Source organism: Zingiber officinale, chromosome 5A (assembly GCF_018446385.1).
Source record: "Zingiber officinale cultivar Zhangliang chromosome 5A, Zo_v1.1, whole genome shotgun sequence".
NCBI lineage: Eukaryota > Viridiplantae > Streptophyta > Magnoliopsida > Zingiberales > Zingiberaceae > Zingiber > Zingiber officinale.
In genome coordinates this window covers 145,876,980-145,904,016 of record NC_055994.1, presented here as the reverse complement: position 1 = coordinate 145,904,016, position 27,037 = coordinate 145,876,980, and the positions used below count along the sequence as shown (strand labels likewise).

The 27,037-nt window shown below is 35.5% G+C and overlaps 1 protein-coding gene across 1 annotated transcript; it reads left to right on the top strand.

Annotated features, from left to right (window-relative positions):
• Positions 1-348: 348 nt before the first annotated feature.
• On the top strand, positions 349-26,721 carry LOC121982256 (sterol 3-beta-glucosyltransferase UGT80B1-like). Its single transcript, XM_042535239.1, has 11 exons — positions 349-655; positions 737-927; positions 2,295-2,446; positions 3,829-4,071; positions 5,950-6,061; positions 7,499-7,666; positions 20,925-20,988; positions 21,474-21,531; positions 21,674-21,851; positions 23,650-23,780; positions 26,563-26,721. The coding sequence occupies exons 2-11, from the start codon at positions 798-800 to the stop codon at positions 26,704-26,706; spliced, it is 1,380 nt and encodes a 459-aa protein (XP_042391173.1). The 5' UTR covers positions 349-655; positions 737-797; the 3' UTR covers positions 26,707-26,721.
• The last annotated feature ends 316 nt before the right edge of the window (positions 26,722-27,037 follow it).

Genomic DNA, 27,037 nt, shown 5'->3' with positions numbered 1-27,037 from the left:
TAAAATATTTTTAATAGAATTTAAATAATTTTAATCATAAATAATATTCAATGTTTTATAATTTTGATTAGAGTAACATATTATATTACTAAAATATAGTTCATTTGATGATTTTAATAAAGGGGCCGTTTATTTGACAATTTATTAAATATGCGATGCCCTTGATTTTTTTTGTCCAAATAAAAATGATAAATATAAATTATTTAACAAAAAAAAAAGGAATTATTTATTATATATTTGTTCACCATGCAACTCGATGCTCGTACGGTCACTGTCAAGTTTGACAAAAATGGCAATTGCCTCGTTCAGCGACAGCCTGACAATCGCTTCATTAATCGCTTCTATTCTCCATTGGCCTTTCATGAACTCGCCAGAAGTGGACACAAGACCAGATCCGAGCGGTTTCCGCACGGCCCCTCCGTCGCTCGAACGGAATATTCTTACAACCGCACCGCGTCTCTCTGTTGCCAGCCCCCCGGCTTCCTTCTTCCTCCAGTTCTCCTCCTCTATATATAGACGCCTCGCCCTTCTCGAACCCTCCCCTCCCCTCCCCTCCCCTCGGATCGTCTTCTGGCGCATGGAGGAACGGAGATTTTTTAGTGTGTTTTTTTCTCCCTTAGGGCGCTCTGGTAGACTGACCGTACAGTTCTGACTGGTAGTTGAAGCGGAATCTTCGTGTTAGGGTAGGTGGAAAGAGAGCTGCTCGGCGATTTATAAATTGGCTCTGTTCTTGTAGGAATTTTTGGAGTCGGAATCGCGTGGCGATCTGCGGCGTTGATGCTACCGCTGCGGGGGGAATGGCGAAAAACGAAGTCTCCCAGATGGAGGCGGAGTTGAATAGCGGGGAGAAGCCCGGCCTCGGAGGATTTGCTTTGGAGGGGGTTGGCTATCCTTCAGACTGCCCTTTGGAACTTTCTTCTGAATCACGTGAGACTTTCCCTCCCGCTCCTCCTCCTCGAGTTTATATTTAATTCTTATTCAGATTCTTGAATATTTAATTTCGGTTATTGATAGTCACTTGTCTTTTAGTTCCTTTGTATCTTTGAAATCATAATATGGTTTGATTAAGTATCCATCTATACCCTCATGGATATTTTGTCTTGTTAGCTTAACCCCATATTTTGACGAAATTGAGCTTTGGAAGATTGATATCTGATGCTCAAAATCTCAGATTTGTTTGTATCAACTTTTGTCAATGACAATTTACTTAAATAACGGCTGAAAATGTTCTATTTGATAATGTTGTTGAGATTCATAACCTTGGCCATAAAACTTGTTAAGCATCATCCTAATTGTTTATATCTAACTTTAACCTTCACTCTTCAGTTATCAATGTTGAACTTAAAACTTTCCATCTTTAATGATGCCATTTTTGGCCTGTATTGAAATCTGAACTCTCAGTTACTTGATGGGAAATTCCTTTTCTATAGAGCTTAGATTTGTTTGATCTGAGCTATCCTGATTCCTGAAGAAGGGCTTCAACTGAGTGTCATTTTGTTCAATTTTCCATGTCGTTGCATCTGGTTCATGTAAATGCAAGCACTGTGCTTATAGATATTCTATTATTAATGAATAAACTGATTTGCAGGTTATTTCCCAATCTAAAATGACTCAAGCATCAATTAGTCTTAGAATAGGTCTGTATTGCCAGCCCAAGACAATGACTTATGTTATAGGTTGCCTGAATTTTGTTTGACAGTTAGAGGATCAACATAAACTGCAGCTTCTTTTGAGAAGTTGGTTAATGTTGTGATTTGGAGTTCAGACTTCAACATTGTACTGTTCTTTCTATTATAATATGAAGCCAGAGGTTGGACTAATCTGAACATGGAATCTGACGAAATAGGAATACCCCTTCTCTTCTTTCTAGTTTTCTTGGCTACTTACCTTGTATGCTCATGAAACAAAGCAGTCAATTCATTTATGCTTCCCAAATTGTAATCCTACTACTGAGTCAACAAAAATTCACTTCCAATGAAACAATTGGATCAGTTTGAACTTGTTTATCCTGTTCCAGTTATGAGTAAAATTAGCAGTTGAATATTTTCTGTGCTATTTTACATTTCAAGTGAATACTTGGTGTACTGGTGCTTCCATATGTAGTTGCTGTTATAATAGTAGATAGGGTGATTTGCTTTCTTTATTCCTTGATTTGATCAAAATTATATTGATTCCTGTCTAAACATCTCTTATGAAAATAATTAAAGGATGATTTTTTTTTTTTTTCATATGGTACTACTCTGTTTAAACTTTGAAAGCTTACATTTTTTTGTTCATGGTTGCTTATTTTTAAGGACTGGAGCATTGCAATACAGCACCAGTGCAAGGCAATAATAGTAGCAGCCGGCTGTACAAGACCCCCGACTTTACTTTATCAAGATCAAAGACAGAAAAAAAAGTAACGAAGTATGACTTAAAATTGGACAGCTTGCCAGAAAGCGAAAAGGTAAAGTGCCAGGCTGTTAGCAATATCATATTTGCATTGCTTGATTTATTTTGTGGAAATACCTGTGTCCAATACGGATATCATATTCCCTCATATAACTTAAAGCCTTACACATTCAACTATTGCCACACCAAGTATGGATGTACTTGCAGGTGCCCTATCTTTTTTGGTTCCCAACCACTAAAAATACCATGAAACAAGAAAGCCTTGTGGACATATTCATAAGTTCTTTTTTGTTTTTGGCAATGGACTGTGTTTGAGCCGAGCATGACTAAGAGCCCACTACTCTTATACTAGGACATCTTTAAAACCCAACCAAATATCTCCACTTTGATCAAAATATATTTCTTTGTGCTCGTCATCTCTCTCTCTATGAGTCTTGATGAGAACTTTCCAAAAATTTAACTTCGACCATGTCAAGTTACTCTCCCAAATCATATCAAAGCTAATTCCAGTTTTTTTTCAAATACAATCCAAGCAACTTCCAAGTCTTTGTTTTTAAAACTATGTAATAGCTTTCAAACTTTAAACTTCTCTAAGTCAAATCCAATTAAATCTAAATTTTTCATGAATTCGATTCAAATAATTTCAAATTAAATTCCTAGGCTATTCAGTGGTTTTCAAATTTCTTAACTGGATCGAATTCAAATTCAAACAACTTATAATAAAATTTAAATTCCCTAAAAATAAATTTCTTCTTGCTTTTGTTCAAGTTGACCCCCTCAAGAACTTGGTTGTTGAATGGTTAAAGGCCCAACATTGATAAGAATCTGATGTTTATAAGTCTGAAGACCTGTATGTCTTTGCCAATTTAGCCCACCCAATCACCTTGTTGGTGAATATGGCCAGACCCCTAAATGAATCTTTTCAAGTTATCCATTTAGACAAAAGAAAACCCCTCCTAAATTCAAACTTAAAGATTCTAAGCCTAAGCAAATAATGTATTAGTTTAGACATCCTTTAACAATTGTCAAGGTTCTTTGCAAGTAAACTTGGAATGATATAAGACAGATTTATTTTCATTTCAGACTGTATGTAGATTCAATCTTATGTGTTCATTATGTGTCGTAATTTTATTTTTTTATATGATGGATTTTGTAACATAAGTTTATTTCTCCATGCAATCAGTATTATAAACCACTTTATTAATACAAATATTTAACAAATTCGGTAGTACTTTTGCTCCATAATCAAAGGTTCTTTAGTCATTTGAAGTTAATTAAAATGAGGGCTTGTGCTAGTCAGCATATCTCTTGATCCCACAAAATAAAATAATATTTGTGATATTCAAAATCACATGATTTTTCTGGAAGTGGAGGTTGGATTTTCTTTTGATACTATTTCCTTTTATTTCCTCTGATAAATTTACTGCAACCTTTCAGAAAAAGTTGATTGAGAATTTGGTAAAGATCCAGAATGATGGTACTGTGAAGGTGGATGTTCAATGTACTACTCCTGTAGCATCACAACTGTTGGAGCTTGCTGCTGTTGGTTCTACACCTGTAGATATAAATGAGTCTTCATTTGACCTTGGAAAATCAATTCCACGACTAAACATTGCAATACTTGTCGTTGGAACAAGAGGAGATGTTCAACCTTTTATAGCATTTGCAAAGAAACTTCAGGCAAGTATACTTTTACAACAATATGGTGCAGCAGTAGTTTTTTATGGTCTAGTTTGCGATTGTTGTCAGGATTACTTTCATACTGGTTGGTAGTTGCATTCCCTATGGTGGTTTTTAATTACATTCAATTGGTTTGATTAGCTAAGCTATATGTTCTTCTTTGCTATGAATTCTTGTTGAGCTTGAATTTCTGAGAAAGTATATGTAGAGTGATGTGTTAGGCACACAGCAGACTATATACATAGATTTGCATGTTGTTTTATTCTCTTTCACACTCTTCTTTAAGAGTTCAAACCTTTATTTTTTATTTCGGATTTTAATTAAGTTGTTTTTCATGAAAATTTATTCAGTTACTATGGTTCTTTTGCCATGTGATTGCCACTACATGTGATTTGCATAAAACATGCTCTCACCAGTCCAAATTACACACAAACATATATTACTAAATCAGATATATAGGATCATTAGCACTATCAATGCATGTCAGAGATCAACTGGAAATGATTATTCCCTTGTTATTCACTAGTGATATAGTGGCAACTAAGAAGATATTTATAAACTAACAAACCAGAAAATTCCTCTTTTTTGTTAACAAAATAGCATGTGATTTATTCAGCTAAAAATTGTACTATTTCATAAATGTTATTGTTTATCTTTCTCATCCTTGTACAAGATTAACACTCTGAATTCCAATACATTCATGCTCCCATTGTCTCAAAGGGTGGATAGAGAAGAGAAAAAGATCAAGGGTGGAAAAGAATCACTACTAGAAAAGGAAAGGAGGAAAAGGGGAAAAGGGGAAGGAGGAAAGTAGGGAAGGGGAAAAAAGAAAGAGAAAGGGGAGGAGGAACTAGCTGTCAGGTTGGCCGCACCATGAGCTCGTGGCTAGGCTATGGCGGTGAGCTCGCTAGCTTGTCGAGCCGTTGGCTTGCAAGATTTCGCACGGAAGGAAAGAAAGGGGTTGTTGGTTCACTAGATTTGACATGAGAGGAAGGAAAGATCTTACCGTCGATTTCAGATGGATTTGAAATCCATCCTTCCCCTAATTTTACACCAAGGAAATGAAAAAAAAAATTATCTCAACTCTCTCGCAATGCATCCGTTCCTTTGTTCCTCCTCCAAGATAAACAGGCCATCAAATTTTTTAATGGTTTTTCTTATTCTATCTATCCTAGATAGGAAAAGTTGTGTTAGAGACTCAACTATGTTTGTTTTGTTACCATAAATTGGATTTATGAGCATGGTTCCCTTCATGAATGTGGATATGAGGATTGGCTAGAGATTGGCATTGTCAATGGTTTATCTAATTTGTCAGGTCATATTTGAGCGACAAAACAAATCATTGTTTTATAAAAATAAATTTAAAAGGAGGTTTGCTAGAATATATTAAAACATTTAACTTTCTTAGTAGTTATGAAATCAACATCTAATATGTTATGCCTTGTGGGTATCAAGTATTAAAATTAAATCAATGTTAGCATATCATGGATATGCTTGTCATAATTACTAAATACACATCATAGAAAGTTCTTGAGAGCGCTGCATGATTTGAAGCTGTGTATTCTTAAACACATGCTAGTTTAAGTAAAAAATTTATTTTGTGCAAGTAGAATCTAATGTTTTTTTTTATGATTCTGTCAAACTGAAATGTAAACCTCTAGTAAGTCTTTCACTCTAGCATTAATGAGCTCACTAAAGCATGAAAGGACATTACGGTATTGTTACTGCATTTCATTTCTTCAAAGCATTTTAATTGTCTCTTCAGCTCAAAAGATTTTTCTCTTTTGGATAGTTTCATTTGTAGTCTATGATGCTGCTTTTATTTTTCTGGCAGTCTCATCTGACAACAAAATCTTCATGATTTTTTTTTTCCTTTAGGAGTTTGGTCATCATGTTAGATTGGCAACTCATGTTAATTTCAGCTCTTTTGTAAAGTCATGTGGTTTGGAATTTTATCCTTTAGGCGGCGATCCTCGAATACTGGCTGGATGTAAGTAGTCACTCTCCAGTTAAAAAAGTACATTTTCTTGTTCAAAATCATTCGTCATCCGGTCATACTGCATGATTTTTTCAGTTTATTTTCTTTGTACAACATAAAATTTTGAAGTTTGAGCTCTCAGGGATTATTCTTTCACGGGAAAAAAATCCTTGTAAAAGTAACATTCATTAGTCTTTAGTTCTATGTTTGATTGCCTGTACTTTCTTCCCTTCATTTGTTTGGTTGAGAATAAGATGTATAGTAAAAGTATGTATTTAATTACATAATTCAGGATTGATTACTTTGATCAACCTAAAGAGCAAGGAGTGGAGAAGATTTTCTCTTCCCATTATATCCTTGCAGTATTGGAGCACTAGGAAGATAGAAATAAATGCATAGGTACCACTGGAAGAACAATAGGAAGATTGAAATAGATGCATAGATATCCTCTTTGCTAGCACTTCATCTTTACTCTTCAGTTTTCTTCAGTGGATGTATTCATAGAGGGTCTAGGGGACTGTTGATGACATCTTCTCTGTGTTGGTTCAATTCCATTCCAATGTGACAGCAATCCTGTTGAAGTGGTTGTCTCTCCATATTTTTACTTGTGAATGCCACTACACACACTTGCATTCCTTCATGTTGACTTCAGCCACAACATGCATTGTCTTCCCACTGTATGTAGCATCGCCCACTGTAGTAGAGGTGTCAAAATGGGTCGATTGACATCACTATATTGTAGGCAGTGGCATCACATATGCCAATTTATGTCTGCCTTGATTTCTCTAACACAGGGTTGTCTTCTCCATCTTTCATGTTTTGTCATGCAAGACCAAATCAAGGCTGAGTGAGGATAGAACCTAGGCTTTTCATCATCCTCTGTCAGTAACTTTTCCTTTTCTACCTATCTTTTATGCTTATTTCCGTGTCAACTCATTGAAAGCTGCCACAATCCCAACTGTCAGTGAGTCACTAAAAAATGACATTTTTGGGTGTTCAACTCTGGTGGAATAATGTCAGATTTTTCCTTGTTATTTGCCAACTTGAAGTAATTATGTTAATGGTTGAAGGATAAAAGTTTGAAAACTCTATTAGCATTTTGATGATTTGTAACTTGAGAGGGAATTTTGTAATAATCGATAAACATTCTAAGATGAAATGATATTTTCCCTTGGTTTTAACTTGAAGAATTCTTATAGGGAGTCTGCCATGAACCAAGGTACAAGGAATGAGGAATGAGTTTATTTTTATTTATAGGAGCTTTATAGGAACTTTGAAAGAATTGTAAACCACATTTATGTATATATTTAGACGTATCTATGTTTTTATAATAATAAAATCAAGTCACAGCCAACCGGTTAACTTTGAATTGTGTTCTTACATTACTTGTATCCAAGGGTCGTTTCCACTTTGTTAAATTGATCAAAATTTCAACATTTGCAATTACAGATATGGCTAGAAACAAGGGTTTATTAGCAGCTCCTACAGAGATTAATGTACAACGGAAGCAACTTAAGGAAATAATTGATTCTCTACTTCCAGCATGCACAGAACCTGATTTGATTTCTGGGATGCCTTTCTTAGCTCAGGCAATAATAGCAAACCCACCTGCTTATGGTGAGTTTGTGCAACTGAATGCATGTGTTATTTTAATTTATCTAATATTTTGGTTGCCCTTATTAGAATAATTCATATGAGAATGTGCTTTAACATTTTCTATATAATAGTTCACATTGTTCATTGTGATCAGCAAATGAATACTAAGCATCTTTGACGTTTGTTTTTGGGATCACTGCTAGTGATCTCATAACATTTTCATATATATATATACATATATTCTTTTTCTGACAATATGTTATATCATCCTTTGATATTGTAAAATTCACGTTTCAACCATGAGGTGATCCAGTTTGTACTTTGGAATAATCTTATTAGTACAAGTTGGATTGTTGGGTGAGTTGAAGGTTCAAGTTAAACTGATTCAATCATTAAACTCTTGAACCTCGACCGACTTCAATCTAACTTACTATAAACTGGACCAAGCTTGTCATGCCTGGATCACATCATCATTTCTTCAAGAAAATTGTGTTTACCCTCTAAAGTCTGGTTGCCTCATAATTTAATCATTTTACTTTTCACTTACTGATGTTTCTTTTGTGCAAAAGTGACCATGGAAATAATTTCTCAAAAGGTTGAAATCATACAGTAACAAGTTGTGCAAAAGTGACCATGGCAAAACCTCATCATCATTTCTTCAAGAAAATTGTGTTTACCCTCTAAAGTCTGGTTGCCTCATAATTTAATCATTTTACTTTTCACTGACTGATGTTCCTTTTGTGCAAAAGTGACCATGGAAATAATTTCTCAAAAGGTTGAAATAATACAGTAACAAGTTGTGCAAAAGTGACCATGGCAAAACCTCACTCAAAAAATGAGAAATTGATCTAATAGGTACATTGTGAATGTCTTGACACGGTAAAATGAAGCATTGTTAGTGTTAAAATTGATCAACCTAGGACCTGTTCTTTTGGCAGCAAAAAGGTGGAACCTTCACCTCAGTGGCCCCTCTAGGGTGACCCCCCACCGTCAGGAAAGGAGGTAAATTACGGGGGCTTCGCCTAGTAACAACAGCACATGCAAAGACATTCCGCACCCTTTGGGAATTGACCCCAGGCCTATTGACAGCAACATCCTTGCATGAACCAACTGTGCTAGCCTCTGGGGGCTAGGACATGTTCTTTAGATACCATGTTAGGAAGCCAAAAAACTTTATCATGCTTTTTAGAGCAATAAGGCCTTCGGTTGAAATCTTACCAATGACAATAATATTATTTCATTAATTTATACATTAGATTAGGCTATTCAAATCAAGTATACTCACACATTAGGGGGTAGTATTAAGAACATAAATATAAAGATCGATTCATTTCCTAACAGCTCATGCTTTGAAGATAAGTGGTTAGTCAATCAACTTTGATAGCTTGAAACCTTGTTTAGATCTATGTAAATGCACCAACGAAATAAAGATAAATATTTGTTGCAATTCACCCCATTTCATTTAATTTCACTTCAATTAATAGTTGCTTGTGGCTTGAGTAACTATTTTAGGATATATGGTTTAATTTCAACATGATGTATTTCATGTTGGTTGTCATAGTCGAAACAGATTGTTATTTAGGTGATTGACACTTGCAGAATGACTCTAGATGAGGTCATGTGCAAGGATTCCAAGGAATCACTTTTCAAAGTGAGGTTTCTTCTAGCTCTAGACAGGAGAGTTCAAATCTCAAGTTGTGCTGAAATTTTGGTCTTTGGAACAATACGGTTTCGGTATTGTGTCGATGTTTTGATGCATGATGCTGGTAATGGATTAGAGTTGAAGAAGGAAAGAGATGAAACATAGGAAAGTGATATTGTTCATACTAATTATAGTTTTAAATCTTGTACCATGTCGAGCAAAATTGTCGAAACATATCATTTTAGTAAATTACCGAAACTCAATATCACTTAGTATGGATAATGTCACTTCTTTGTTTCTTCTCCTTCCTCCTTCAACCTAATTTATCATCGACGCCATGCATCGGAGCATCAACACAATACTTGAACAATATCTTTTTGGTCAAAGACTGAAACTACAACATGGTTTGAGATTTTGAACTTTCGTGTTGGTACGATACATTTAGACCGTTTCATCTGGCACTGTATGAGATTTCAAACCATATCCTTTAACTCGATGACGCTCCTCCATGTATATTGTTGTCTTCTCCTTTTTTTATCCATCCTGCCTAATCTATTCCACTAACACCACATGCTAAGCACCTTTCTCTTCTTGTTTCTGCCCTCTGAATTTGTGCCACCTATGCCACATTGGTATGCCAAACATTTCACCAACACAATATCATCTTGGCTGAGGACCAATGGTTTGAATGACACTTCACAAACACAATATCTTTTGAATAATACTGCATCACTTTCTACATTTGATGAAAGCAGTTTTCTTCTAAGTCAAAGGATCACTTCTTTTGAATTCCCTTGTGGGGATACCACTTGTTCGATGAAATGGTACCACACTACCTATTTAGTGTTTCTTTTTTTATCCCCCCTCAAGATTTTCTTGTTGTTGCACCTTAGTCAAGGTAGTCACTTGTCTATGGAAACATGATCACATTGTCATTTACTCTACTTGTTCAAAATGAAATACAAAATCACACATCCAGCATTGCCTTCTCATTAAATGTAACCTTCCACACCATCACTTCTTTTCTTTAAGAAACCTGAAACAACCTAACCTAGTAGCTTCCTTCCTCAGTTACAATACTACTACCACATCCTCATTTGTTGAACTACCAGTATCTTGTATCTGTCTTCTGCAACTCATTAAGCATGATCCCATGCCTTGTTTGTTGTAGAAAGCTCAATCACCACCCTTGATTGATGTTGCGATCATCCCTTTTCCTTTTCTCAATACAAGGTCTGAAATAACACCACTCATTTTGCTTTCTCGATAGTGCATTAATGTCTTCCAAACATGATATGATTGTGAAAAATGTGGATCGAATTGATATCACTCAATAAATTGTTTACATTCAGAATGAGAATACCCATTATATACAACATTACAATAAAATAGAGAATAGGAAACTAATTATTCTGTATATGAGAAATTAATATCTTTCTAACTAAATCCCTTGATTTTCTACTTTGTGCTCACAACTGTTTTATTTCTGTACAAGCTGTGAAATCTATTCACAGCTGTTTAACACAGCTATACAAGCTATGAAATCTGTTCACAACTTGTCAAATCTATATAGGTTGTGACAGCTGTTTGACACTCCCCTCAAGCTGAGAAATAGATATTTTCCATTCCTAGCTTGACTATGAGATCTTAAAATCCTAGAATTGTTCAGTCCCTTTGTTAGCACATCAACCCATTGTACTTCAGACGGGACATATGACATATACACTAATTCTTCTTTCAATTTTTCCTTGATGAAATATCTATCAATTTCAATATGCTTAGTCCTATCATGTTGAATAAGATTATGAGCAATATTTATAGCTAACTTATTATCACAATAGAGTTTCATGGGGTATTCCAATTTGATTTTCAAATCATCCAGAATAATCTTGAACCAGAGTAGTTCACATAATCCTTGAGCAATGACTAAATTTTGATTCTGTAGATGATCTTGCCACCACATTTTGTTTCTTGCTCCTCCATGTCACCAGATTACCACAAGGAAAGTACCTTTTATCCATTAGAGAACCTGCATAGTCTGCATCTGTGTAAGCTTCTAAAGCTAGTGTCTCATTTCTCTCGAACAAAATTCGCTTTCCTGGTATGCCTATTAGGTAATGTAATACTCTAGCTTCTAAAGCTAGTGTCTCATTTCTCTTGAACAAAATTTCCTTTCTTGGAGTGTCTTTCAGGTAATGTAATACTCTGTAAGCAGCTTGTAAGCAGCTTGAAGGTGAGATTCTCTTGGATCATGCATGAATTGGCTAATAATTACACTCACAGCATATGCAATGTCTGAACGAGTGCGAGCAAGGTATATGAGCCTACCAACCTGTTGGTTGCTACTCGGAATATCATACCGGTTCCCCTGTACAAAAATTTTGTACAAGTCCCGAACCTTTCCTAACAACCTATTGTGTTATTTAGAAATTAAATTTGGAATCGCAAACAGAACTTAACATTATTGATTCCAAATTCAACTTATTTGTTCTTAGAGGTTTAGACTTGGATCGCAAACGATGCTTAACATTATTAATCCAAATCCATCCATGTTACAAATTTGATTAAATATTTATTTCAGAGATCGACTTCCAGGTTAAATATGGCGAGGCACTAGACCTTCTTGGGTATGAGATCATCCACTAGAGTCGTCAATTTGGGTTAGGCCCGTCGGGTTGGCCTGCCCCGCCAAACAATTTAAGCGGGTTGGGTTGGAATTTCATCAACCCAAGTCCGCCGCGGGCCGACCCGCCTAGGCCTGCGACCCATGCGGGTCGACCCGCGATGGGCTTGGGTTGGCCCGCGGGATGAGAAACACATGTAAGCAATTTATATCAGTAGTCAATGCTGCAACTACGAGAGTACCAAGGGTTAAATTGTAGCATTTCATTATCTTCTTCGTTAAGAGAAATACTAATTAGGAAAAGCTCATACTTGTGAAGTTGAGTGTGATAGACAAAAGTTAAAGAAATATATATGCACACAAAGTCGATTAATCTTAAAAGTAGATGACCTTCTTATTTGATCATTTATGCGATGAATCTGAAACATACATTATGCACAATGAAGAGCTTGGTGTGTGTACCCAAATTAGATGGCCTGATTAAAAGTAGATGACCTTCTTATTTGATTCATTTACGCACGCACAGCCAGGGTACCACTGATCTAAACTGCTCGATGCACAACCAAGAGTCCTAATTACTATTCCTCTTTTTTGCACAATTTTATGCCAGTTTATTATCTTTCTTTGTTATAATTTAAAAATAAAAATAGTATTTTTGACCCAACATAAGTACTTGTTTATGTCCATTTATATTTAAAATACTTGTTTATGAATACATTTGATTGATAAAATATTTTCGAAGTAAAACATTGAAGATATGAGCTATTTTTTTAATTTTTTAAAAAAATTTGATAGGCCCGCGGGTTGGCCCGCCAAACCTGCGACCCGCCTTGGATTGGGTTGGGTTGGAAATTTCCCAACCCGCCAAGTTGATGGCCCGCCCCGCCCCGCCCCGCCCTGCCAAATGGTTGGCCCGCCACGGGCCGACCCTCCCCGCCATGGGTTGACCCGTCTGACAGCTCTATCATCCACCACTTCCTAGACAAAGTCTTTCAACGAAATTCAATATTTAATCTCCTTACAGTAACCCTAGGTTTAACCATTAAGAATAATCGAATCACAAGATCGAAAAACAAAAGAAACACAAAATCGAATCATAAATCCGAAACCTAGAATCGTTAGCCTCTTGTGTTTGATATTTCAAAATCCATACAAAAGATGAACTAGTTATGATGCGGAAACAAAACTAGTTATACCTTTTGTAACTTATAGATCTCACGATCTTCTGTCGTATTCCTCTTCTTATCTCGGACGTCATGTGAGCGACGATCTACCGAGATGAGAATCCACCCAAGCCTCCTTCTCCTTGCTAGTTTCGGCCACCAACAATCTTCTAGAGATGAAGAACTTCGGCCACCAACCAAACTCCAAGGGATACTAAGAAACAATGTCTCCTATCTCTCCTTCTCCAAGCAAAATCCGGCCACCAAAAATCTCTCCAAGACTAGATGCCGCTGGCCACCAAAGAAGAAGAGAAGAGGAAGAGCAATGGAAGAGGGCCGGCCACACCAAGGAAGAGAAGAGAGGAATAATAGATGCCTTGTAAGGTGAGGCACCTCTACCCTCTCTTTTATATTTCTTGGTCTTGGCAAATAAGGAAAATTTTAAACATAATTAAAACTTATCTTCCTTGCCAATGACTAAAAAGGAAAATTTAATTAAAAACTTCCTTTTAAACTTTTAATGGTCGGCCACTCATTGATCTCAAACACGGAAAATTTAAACACAAAATTAAAACTTCCTTATTTGTTTCCGGAAATTTTTAAAATAAAAATTTCTCTTTTAAATTCCCTTCATGGTTGGTTATAAAAAGAAACTTTTTTAAATTAAAATCTCTCTTTTAAAACATGTGGATGATTACAATTAAGGAAAGTTTTCTCCAAAAATTAAAATCTTCTTTTTAACTACAAATAAGGAAAGATATCAAACCTTTCTCTTAATCCTTTGTAGAAACTATAAAAGGAAAGATTTAATTTTTAAAACTCTCTTTTAAAATCATGACTTCTGCATAAGGAAAGATTTTAAAATAAATTCCCTTTTATTTTTATTGTGGCCGACCACCCCACTTGGGCTCCAAGCTAGGGTCGGCCACCACTTGAACCCATCTAGCCTTGGTTTGGCCGGCCCTAGCTTGGGCTCCAAGCTTGGCTTGGCTTGGCCAGCCACCTTAAGGTGGGTAAAAAGTTGGGTTCGGGTGGATATAAGACTTTATAAATAAGAGGCTACGACAGGGACCGAGAGGAGGAATTGGTTTTGGTCTCTCGATGAACTTGAGCTTCCTGTGTTCGCTCCGAACACCCAACTCGAGTTCATCAATAATAACTCATACCACTAAAGAGTTATTATTGAACTACCGCACCAATCCCATATTACTATATGTGCTCCTTCTTATTATGAGTGTTATTCTCCCTGTGTTTAAGATATCGAATGTCCACTAATTAAATGAGTTACTGACAACTCAATTAATATCTAACTCCAAGAGTAGTACCATTCAACCTTATTGTCATGTCGGACTAAGTCCACCTGCAGGATTTACATGACAATCCTTATGAGTTCCTCTTGGGGACATCATCAACCTAGATTATAAGACACAGTTTCCTTCTATAATCAACAACACACACTATAAATAATATTATTTCCCAACTTATCGGGCCTATTGATTTATCGAACTAAATCTCACCTACTATAAATTAAAGAAATAAATACTAAATATATACGCTTGTTATTATATCAGGATTAAGAGCATACACTTCCATAATAACAAAGGTCTTGTTCTTTTATGCAGTCCGTATAAAAGAAACTACCTTAAATGGTCCTGCTCAATACACTTAGAGTGTACTAGTGTAATTTTATAGTCAAGATAAACTAATAGCAAATTACACTACGACTATTCCAATGGTTTGTTCCTATCCATCTTAGTCGTGAGCTACTATTTATAATTTATAAGGAACTGATAACATGATCTTCTGTGTGTGACACCACACACCATGTTATCTACAATATAAATTAATTGAACAACTACACTTAGCATATAAATGTAGACATTTGACCAATGTGATTCTTTATTTAAAATAAATGTTTACAAAAAGCTAGGCTTTTAGTTTACACTCTAACACAACCAACCTTTGATACATTCTTTTGTCAACAGTTGGTTCTTGCTTAGGTTCTCCTATCTTGTGATTTGAATCCATTGGATTAAAATTGGTTTACACTCAATCTTCCTTGTTTCATCTAACAAAATAGTCACATACTTCTACTGAGAAATAAAAATTCCTTTGGTAGAATATGCTACCTCAATACCAAAGAAATATTTCAGTTTGCCCACTTTATTTCAAACTCCTTTATTCATTGCTGGTTTAGATCATGTTTTTCTTTTTCATCATTTTAGTCACAATGATATCATCTACATAGACTAGAAGAGCAGTCACCTTCTTTGCTGTTGAGTGCTTAACAAAGAGAGTATGGTCCCCTTGGCTTTGGTTATACCCCAATTTCTTCACGGCTTTTGTAAATCTTCCAAACCATGCCCTAGGAGATTGTTTTAGATCATAAAGAGCGTTCCTCTGTTTACATATTCTGTTACCAGTATTCCCTTCAAATCCTGGTAGGAGGTTCATATAAATTTCTTCATCTAAATCTCCATGAAGAAATGCATTCTTCACATCATACTGTAGGAGTTTCCCGTTGAAGTGCGCAACCAAAGATAGTAGAACTCTGACCGTATTCATTTTTGCAACTGGAGCAAAGGTCTCCTGATAATCTACCCTATAAGTCTGAGTATAACCTTTTGCCACTAACCTAGCTTTATATCTATATCTGCTTTGTATTTTAATGTGAAAATCCACTTACAATCAACAATGTTCTTCCCTTTGGCTTCTCAATAACCTCCCATGTCGTATTCTTTTCTAATGCATCCATTTCCTCCCTCATGACATCCCTCCATTCCCTTTTTGACAATGCCTCAGAAATAGTATTGGGAATAGTCATGGTATTTAGACTCACAATGAATCTTTTGTGGGCTGGTGATAGATGTTTAAGAGAAACATAGTGAGATAGAGGATAGAGAGGGTGTTTGGTGCATTCTCTAGTACCTTTTCTAACAGCAATGGGAAGGTCAAGGCTATCTGTTAGGTCAGTGGATTATTCAGTAGATTGTAAAGGTGGGTCAGAACTTACCATGATCCCAGCATTAGGGTCAGAGGTTTGTGGTTGAGGTTCTTGGGCTTGTATTGCTTCTAGAGTGACCTTTCTCCTTGAATACACTTGAGGGATACTTAGAGTATCAATAGGAGGAGACTCACTAGATGGAATAGAAGGTGATTTGATACGAACTTGAGTAGGAGGAAGATCAAGAGCGTTAATGTGTTCAGATAACTCACAAGTGCTATCGTTTGTCATTGAAATCACCCCCTGAGGATAGGACTTGAAGAAGAACGGGGTATGTTCAAAGAAGGTAACATTAGCCGAGATGTAAAACTTTTGAGATTGGGTGGTAACACTTATACCCTTTTTGAGTGGATGAATATCCAAGGAAGACACATTTGATGGCACGAGGATCTAGTTTAACTCGAAGTGGACTGTGGATATGAACAAAAGCAGTGCACCCAAAAATCCTAGGAGTAAGTCCATTTATGGCTCGGAAATGAGGATAAAGCTCATTGAGGAGTTGCATAGGACTCTTGTTATCTAGGACATGTCAAGGAATTCTGTTTATCATGTATGTGACATTAAGGATAGCCTCTCCCCAATAGGATTTAGGGACATTGTTCAAGGATTATGTGAACTACTCTAGTTAAAGATTATTCTGGATGATTTGAAAATCAAATTGGAATACCCCATAAAACTCTATTGTTACAATAAGTCAGCTATAAATATTGCTCATAATCCTATTCAACATGATAGGATTAAGCATATTGAAATTGATAAACATTTCATCAAGGAAAAATTGGAAGAAGGATTAGTGTGTATGTCATATGTCCCGTCAGAAGTACAATTGGTTGATGTGTTAACAAAGGGACTGAATAGTTCTAGATTTCACGATCTCATAGTCAAGTCGAGAATGGAAAATATCTATTCCTCAGCTTGAGGGGGAGTGTCAAACAGTTGTCAAATCTGTACAACACTAATACCATTATCTATTCCTCAGCTTGGAGTAGAGAGATCACCTCTGCTAGGGATGGTATGCAGTGATTTGGATCCAGACCTGATCAAATTTAGGATTTAAGCCGGCCAAAAAATCATATCCATGCTCCTTTTCAATAAAATTCTTTAAAACAGCAGCATCTGAAGCACATTGCATCTCAATTACTTGGTAGTAATCGAGTTCTTGCCACATATTTTGCAAAATCGTGGAATATTCAGTGATCGATTCATCTCCTTGCTTAGTAGCACCTGTTTTGACTTTAAGTTCATAAACTTAGGCAGCATTATGAGCTATTGAGTAAGTGCAAGTAACGCAATCCCAAATTTTATGAGCAGTAGAGAGAAACATACATGTATCATTGATGGATGGTTCATGGAATCCCATAACCAAGACATAATCATAGAATCTTCTTCATCCCATATCTCAAAAACTGGATCAGTTGTGGCAGGTCCTGTCCTAAGGATATGGCTAAGTTTTCCTTTGCCTTTGAGGCACATATGAACAACCTGAGACCATTTCAAGTAGTTCTTCCCATTGAGTCAATTGGAAGCTCAAATATTCTATAGATCACCAATTTTCTAGACTGAACTACCGTCATCAAAGACAATAGATTGGCTAGGGTTGTTGGAAATGATTGTTTGAGAATCGGCCATGACAAAGAAATGTAGAAAAGAGAATTAGCAATGAAGGCTAAAGCTCTGATACCATGTGAAAAATGTGGATCGAATTGATATCACTCAATAAATTGTTTACATTCAGAATGAGAATACTCATTATATACAACATTACAATAGAATAAAGAATAGGAAACTAATTATTCTGTATATAAGAAATTAATATCTTTCTAACTAAATCCCTGAATTCTACTTTGTGCTCACATCTGTTTTATTTCTGTACAAGCTGTGAAATCAGATTTCATAGCTGTTTGACACAGCTATACAAGCCGTGAAATCTGTTCACATCTTGCCAAATCTGTATAGGCCGTGACAGCTGTTTGACAATGATACCTAGTTTGACTTTTACCACACGGATCATAGGTCCAACGTAATAAACTTTTCCTTGGTTTTGTTTAATGCCAACAGAAATGGAAGGAGACTCTTATGCTATCAAATGACTAAATTGCCCCTTTGGGGAAAATTAAACTGCATGTCAAATTTTGTTTTTCACTTTAGCTGCTAACTCGCTATGTCAATGATCACACTAACCTTTCTTCTCCAGCAACATTCAATTATTGTTGTCTCTGGCAGTACCACACTTAACCTACTACTCACAGGGCACCATTTTAAGGGTATTGATGGCACTTTATTGTAGTTAAAAATTTTATCCCTCTAGTTTTTTTTGCAAATAAGCAAAGGAACACTCCCAAATAAACGTTCATCCTTCCAGGTAAATGGCATTGTGAATAAATAAAACCTTATCCATCTTAATACGACACATCCTTTCTATATTTTATATCCAGTCTCTTTTCTATCCCCAAGGTAAATAAGTCTTTAGGGTCAACTACTAAGGTCCAAACTGGGCCTTTGGACCAAGTTTTGGAAACAGGGTCAGAAAGGCAAAAACTTTTAAAAAAAGAAAAGAGGCAGGTTTCTGGAAAAAAAAAAGTATTGGAAAAAATGGTAGGGCGGGGGGCAACTTTAAAATATTATACATGTAAAGAAATTTTAAACATGAAAAATGGCAGAATAAAAACAAAAAGTGGGGATGGTAAGTAGAAATTTGCATATTTTGATGACTACAGCTTTACCTCCAGGCTCCTATTCCATCAATTTTTTAGTTATTGATTGTATTCTATTGATTGATTGACTTCTCTTTCACTTCTATTATCTCTCCTCTCAAACTGATGTTAGATTTTCACTCTTTCCTGACATCTTCACCTATTCAGTAAAATTTGCAAAATTTTCTTTTCTTTCAGTGTTCTCTTCTCATAGAGTGGATGTTAGAACTCCAATTTCCTTATTAGTAGTTCATCAATTTTCTCTGTTTCTTGCAATTTTAAGTGATAGATCAATCATTTTTTCTCTTTTTGAGTTTTTTTCTATCTTATTTCAAGAAAATGTCAAAAGTTTACTCATTCTACTTTCTGAGATATTTTCCTCTTTGAAATAATATCGAACTTTACTCATTCTCTCTTTTTATATGTTCTCGTCTTTTATATGGTTATATCTTAGGAGTAGAAACTGTAAATATGCAATCATAATCTCTCTTGTTTTCAATCCTTTCAAATTTTCTCTTCCCTTTCTCAAATTTTTGATCCTTGCAATATCTTCAGTTTGAGAGAAGTTAGGCTGTATTCTTTTGAAGCAATGTTTGATGCATAGATGACTATCATTTTCAACATCACACCTAAAATGTTCTCAACAGTTTGTGCCAGGTATATAACCTTCTCCTAGCTTGGCACCTTAGTGGAACTTATTTTCTAATTTGCGGGGACTATTTTTATTTCATGTAATAAACTTGATGAGTCACGCTTCAAGTGTCAATTGGTGTGATGGAAATGTGTCATTACAGTTGCTGACTGATATCAATTTTGTATTCGCATGAGTAAAAATCAGTATGTTGCCTTTGCCAACACAATGTCGGTGGAATTGATGGACAGGCAATGTACCAGCCTCTGTTGTCTAAAATCGATTGAAACAGAAGATTTTCTCTTTCAATTATGTTTGCCAATCATTGGGAGATTCAATACTATAATATGAGGGGATAAGAGGAGCAGAAGCACTAATTGGAGCACCAACAATAACAAAAAGGATTATCACTGGTTTTAGAGAGATCAAGATGCATCCATTTCATGTACCTGTGCATGTTCTTGGTCTAATTAGGTTCCTGTGGTTGACCAAAATATATTTATAGACATGTGAGAAACCCATTCCATTACCAGATCTCCGGTTGGAGCATTATTTAATCTGGGTTGGGAAAATTATGAGGATGATTTTACTAGCCTGCTACAAGAATAAATGCTTCAAGCCATCACAATAGTTTGGTATCCATAAGGTAACCATTAAATGAGATGCTTGTATTTTTTGTAACTTGTTGCTCAATTTTTTTTAATTGTTTAGGGTTTAATTGCTATTGACTTATATTTGAAGGTAAACAAATTAAGCACAAATGTACTATAGGATTAAAAGAGCATTTGAGTTGATGACATGGTCGATAGGAACTCTAGCAAGTAATGATACTTTAGACCTCGAGATTGATAATTGTACTCTGACTTGAGGGGGAAGTGAACATATGGTTTGATTCTCATGAGAATTCTTTTACCAAGTGTTATGTTTCTGCCCCATACCAGGTGTTATGTTTTGACCCCCATATTGGGTGCTATTTGCGTCTTTTCTCATTTTATAATACTACTATAACTTTAGCAATTGCCAAGGAAATTGAACCAAAGAGAGCACTGAAAACACCTGCAATGCCATTTGCACTGATGGGCAATTCCATAAGATATGGTCAACTTCTTCAGTGGCAAAACTACGGAGATCATACTTTTAAGCCATATATACATCATGAGATGGATTCTCTGATAGGAATTTGTAATGGCATGGCTCTAATGTTATTAGATTAGGTTCCACCTGTATGTTCTATAATTCCTAGCATCAAATCCATTTTCCATTGTGTAATGCTATAATTGAAGTTGAAAAGTTTATTTGCAATGATATTGGTTGCAGTTTCTTGTTTAATCAATTTTTTAAATGGTTTTTCAGCAACTCTTGTGGGGTATTTTTTTTTTTTTGACTTGAGGTTAAAGAGGGGCTTGATTGTTCGAGTTGTTTTTTGGGTTGCAATGGAGCTTTTGTGGAAATAAAAAATTTAGTAAAAAATCATTGATTTAGCATCCTTGTTTTATTTTGCTGATACCAGATTATACTCACAGGACATTTACATGTTGCTGAAGCTCTCGGAGTGCCTCTTCACATTTTCTTCACAATGCCGTGGACGTGAGTTATATCTATAACTAGATTATCACTAACTTCTCATATTTTACTTTACATTTATTTGAAAGCTGAAGTTTTGGTTTCTTCCAATATATGCAACTCACATAGTCTGGAATCTACACTACCTTAACTCTTCTGATCCACCCAACTTAGATTTATGCATCACTAAGACTTGTTTCTTATTTCAAGAATACAGTGATACAAAATCTATGATTGATGTGGTTAAAGACTGAGCTAAAGAGCATGTTGCTTCTAGAGAAGACAGTGATTTGTCTTACATTCCATTTGCAAATTAGAATGTTATATGGTTGGACATCCTTGATAAGTTAGTCCTGAAGATGCATGATAGATTTTGTTGAAAGTGATTTTCCTTGGGTCCAAGGTCAATAATTAAGATCTTTAATCCATCCATGCTTTCATTTGAAGTACAGTTGTGTGATTTGACTGTTAACACTATCAAATAGCCTTACTTTCGCTATTTTAGGCAGGCCAACTAATGAATTTCCACATCCTCTGGCACGTGTGCCGCAGAGTGCAGCATATAGGGTATGCATTTTTTTTTTTTTTTCACTATTCAAATTTTCTTATTTACTTTAACATGTTTTCCACTATTCTTTTGAGCTATCATATTGTCTTCTTTTTTTTTTTTTTTTTCTTTTTGCTGATTTGTTTCCCATTTTTACATCAGCTGTCATATCTAATAATGGAGTTAATGGTCTGGTGGGGCATAAGGGGATTCATTAATGATTTCAGGAAAAAGAAGTTAAAATTGCCTCCAATTGCATACTTCAGTACATACCATGATTCTATATCACATTTGCCAACAGGATACATGTGGAGTCCCCACCTTGTTCCAAAGCCAAGTGGTAATAAATCCTTCATTTTTGATAATTTGAACATTCTATTACTTTCCGCTGAACTATATATCGCCAAGCATTCCATTATCTGACAATTGTATCCCATCATTCCTTTCAGGTCAACATATTCACTTGTGTAAATTTGCTTGTTAATTTGTACAACCATTTATAGCATGCCAAGTTGAAATTAACATAAGAGACAGGAGCTACAAATTTGTAATTTCACTTTCCATGGGCAAAGACCCAAAATATATGTTTCTTTAGAGTAACCATGTGCAGTGCAATCTACATTTTTGGATAACCATAGAGGACAACTATCTATTTGCCACTTATCCTAAAGTGACTATATTCTATTATCTTGATAGACTTAACCACGTCCAAAAAGAGACTATCTATTTGTCACATCCCAAAACTATGTAAAGAGATTATATTCCAATTTCTTGATAACTATAGAGGACCACTATCTATTTGTCACAACCCAAACCTTTATAAAGAGAGTATCTCGATAGATTTAACCACGTCCAAAAGGCTTAATGATTAAGTCCATGTTAATGGTTCACCTCCATGCCTGATTGTTGCTAATGCACCTATCTTAGTGGCATGATAGGGAGGTGCTAATGTGCACCTGTCATCACCTCTCTCCTTTTACTAGTGATCGCCATCTAGCACATTCATTAACACAATTATCAATATAATAGCAATTCAACGAAATCAAGTCATATTAAAATAATAAATTATTAATTTAATATAATTTAAATATGAAATATAGCTTGTTATGTGATTGTATAATTAGTTTTGGAAACAGAAATAGTTGGAAATATGTTATTATTCATTATTTGGTGTTGTTTGACATTAGTAGTCTACCTAGACAGTACTCATGATGATTGAAATGCTTTATTTTTCTAAACTTGTTTATCCAAATTTGAGTTTAACTAAATAATTGCAGCAGCATTGTTTTTGGTAGTAAGCAAGCCAAGTGGAAGGAAATTGAATTAGGCAAATCCATCTGGATTAACTTGAGCATATGCTACAAATACAATAAGTGCTAAAGTATGTTAAGTGTTGGAACAATACTATTAGGTAGCACTAGCACGATCATATCATACCCAACCACAGAATGATACTTCAAACTTCAAATTACAATCAAATCACTACTCAATGAAATAATGGCCTTCTCTTCCACTTTGCATGCATCCACCAGCTATAGATTAATGTTTTTGTTACACATGATTGCATAGTTGAGAGGTGGACATGACATCAACTTGGTAATCAAGTTATACTTATTCTTATGTTTAAGTTTTATATAAAATTAGTTATGTTTAAGAGCTATAAATTCATGATTTGTAACTCTACGTTAATACACCAATATAATTTCCAATATTCCATCCCTCTTGGCTCATAGTATGCATAACATCAACTTAATTCCTAAACCTAAAATTCTTAATGTGGGACTAAGCCCAATTTGAAGAATGCTTTTTAGGATTCTGTTTACTTGCCAACTAATACCAAAATCTTAAATTTGAATTCTTTGTAAATAGTTTGAATTGGATCTTTCCAAAATCAAACAAAGGCTATATATATTTCATTTTAGAGCTTTTGGTTAGATTGCATCATCAAGAGCATATCTAAAATAGCGCTATCACATTATCACTAAATGGAATGCAATTTATCCTGTTTCTAAGGTAACTTTCTTACATAGGTTAATTTTTTTGTTCAAATATTATTTTTCTTTCAGTTGCAAATGGTTGGTATATCCTTTTAGTTAATCCTACTAAAACTATGACTCAGTTTTTACTGACTATAACAGATTGGGGTGCATTGGTTGATGTTGTTGGTTTTTGTTTCTTGGACCTTGGGACAAAATATAAACCAGCAAAGCACTTGGTGGAATGGATTCAACAGGGACCAAAACCTATATACATTGGATTTGGTAGCATGGTATGCATCTTATGAGCCTTGTTCCTTAATTGGTTAGTATTGATGGGGTGAGCTCTCTATCATAAATATGAACCTAATGTGGTAGTGAAATATTAGTAGAATAGTTGAGTGTCATGAACAAATAATTTGCTATCGCAACTTTTCCATGCTAGTTCCTAGTGTATTCTATTTGAAGGAGAGTAGTAAAATAAGAAAGAACGTGCCATCTGCTGTGAAAATTATATCTATCAATCAGTTGAAGCTTTTAGATGAGTTGGCAACTGTCGAGATTCTCATACCTGCCGTATGAATATGGCAGTAGTTTGAACTTTGAATCATATTAATATAACTGAGTCATGTTGACCTTTTGTAGCAGTTATCAGACATCATGGATGCCTATTTGACAATGTTAAAATACTTCATTTGATAGAGAGTGATGACAAACTTTTGCATATTGCACTTCTGATATATGTAGTGGTGTTTCCATCACAAGTGATGAAAATATATTCTTCTGTTAAGTGGTATATTATTAAGCTGGATTTTTCTGTTGCCTTATGCATGGGAATATTTATCCTATTTTGATTGAGTGCAAGCTTTTGTAACTAAGAAAGCTAGAAGTTTTTTGTTGAATGCCTTGTTCCTTGATCCTCTATCAACTATATGTTGTAGTTAGACCAGTATCAGCGAGAGAATTTCTTTTGATTGTGGCACAAAATACTGCTGGACATCACCAGCATCTTTATGTGTGCAATCAAGCACACACCACCAACAATTTATTTTGTCCTACCATTATCCCTCCAAACCTAGTAAAGAGTAATGTCTCATACTTGTTAACAAATAAAAGACTTCACTACATGAGCACCTTTATTTCCTGAACAAGTCCTAGTACGGATGGTGAGATCAAAAAGACATGATCAGATGATCTGCCTTCCGCTGGACTTGCAAGAATCTGTTTGAGCATTCAATGTAGGACACTTACTATGCCAGAGCAGGAGCATAGTCTAGGAATCATCAATTTTAGGGTCCAAAATGTGGCACTGCTCTCGAAATTGTGGTGAAGCTAGCTAGTGTAGACACTCACCTGTTCCAACTTAACGCTTTTGCCTCAAATTCTCGCATTGGTTTAAACTAATACCAATAACATGGGCTGTGGTTATTGAAGAACATCCTCCTTGCATGTCTTAGGGTTAGAGCCTATGTTAAGTCCTACATATATCTTGTAATGGTTATCTCATATGAAATGCAATTGAATATTCCCCTTTTCCAATCTTAACAATCGCAAATGAACATCAACTCACTCCATTATTAATATTATGATATCAACTAAATTATTATTTTCTTTATGCTATTTTAGACTTTAAAAGTATTCCATTTAACTTATTTTATAGTTCATCATAAAAAAGTACCGCTATGCAAGCTCGTCTGACTGTCTATTCCACTGCTCCCATTGAGAAACAATAGCATAGATCAACGACGGGGTTTTATTTTAGCTCCAACTCTTTTAGACCTCAATTGATATGTTGAATGTACCTTACCCTTGAGGGAGTAGGAGCATGTATTAACTAAGACAAAACCAAGAAAGTCTGTTGAGAAATACGAGTCTCACAGATTAAGCACTTCAAAGGTTATTTTGTTTCACTTAATCCAATTATTAAAAGTCATCACTGTGACATTATGTTGAAGATCATTGAGGTAGTTCTTTTGGAGGCTTCTACTTTTTGTCTGCTGAAGACCATATCAAAGCATTTGTTAACAACTAAGATTTGCCATCTTTGACTGCAGTATTGCAAAACCAGAACTGTTGTTCAAAGGTTTCCAACTAAAGGTTAAGTTTATTGACATGTCTGCCTACTAGTGTCTTTTTTAAGATTTTGAGTGTTCTCCATGGTTCATCACAGAGGTTTGTCTACTATTTCATGATCTCATATAACCAAGTACAGACATCCAGAGTACATATATTAAGGGGCATTCCTTTCCAACTGACGAAACATTGAGCAGAATGGTTCTGCCTTGCATCATCTTGGTACCAATTATCAAAGCCAAAAGCCACGTCTCTAGACTTAATGGCCAACTGCTGGCATCTTGGAATGCTTAGAGCCCCAACAGTCCATGAGCTTGATGGCTAAGTTCAACATCATGAGTTTGTCTATAGCCTTGAGTCTCAATGCAAACCTCTGATTGTGAAGGAATTATGATGGGAAAAACCTTGTTGTGGGTTCTCTATGACAATCACTGTATCGGTTGGCCTATCACCTGACAGATCGATCAACAAAGTGATAATTTATTTTAAAAACTTGTGGAGTCTAAAACCCCAGTGATGCACCATCAGAAACTCAAATTATAAGCATCTCAGCTCAAGTTTCAGAACTTAACTTGCCTTTATGTAGCTTAAGGCAGATGCAATGCCTTGCCTGCATAGGATCCTTGGGTCAGTTCCTGGTGCTTTTACCAAGGATGGTGTGTGTACATTGTCAAGTTTTCTTTCATTATACTTGATATGCGAAGATTTAGGATGCCAAAAATAATGATGTGCAGATTCTCAAGTGGCAGGAAAATTTATTCTGTGCTAAATATTTGTTTTGGTTGTTGTAGTCCCAACCTGGCCATACTCTCAGGATTCAAACAAACCACTTGCATTCTGTTGGTTGCTAAACTTAATGCTTACTTCAGTTTTTTTTTCAACTAGAATAGTACTACTTGTCTTTGCAAGATAAAATATGGATGTCGACCAATGCCACTTGCCATGTTATGCTTTAATGTGCATGTGCAGACTTTAAATCATTCTTGTTTTTTTTTGTTCAAGCCCCTTGAAGATGAAAAGAAAACTACATCTATCATTTTGGAGGCACTAAAAGAGACACAGCAGAGGGGAATCATCAGTCGTGGCTGGGGCGATCTCGGAAGTTGTATGGTTTTCCATTTCCCCTTTCATTTATTCTATGTCTGAAAGTGTCATTAGCATTTTTCAGAATATGACTGATTTCTTGTAATGAATCATTAAGTTGAATATCCAACATACTTAATGAGATCCATGCAGGTCATCCCAACAATTGTTTTTTTTGTCTTTTTTCTGCTGTCCAAGTGTATCATGTACTGTTTTTTCTTTCTCTTGGTATTTTATTGTAGTGAACTTTAGTTCTTTTTCTCACTTTTTTTTCCACATGCAACGTGCGTTACACTTACTACTTATCCCAGTTGTTTGTGGCCTGCAATTTCTATTTTGTCTCTTTGCTTGCTTAAACAGACTTCTTAATAGAGGTAGCAAATTGATGAGTCAC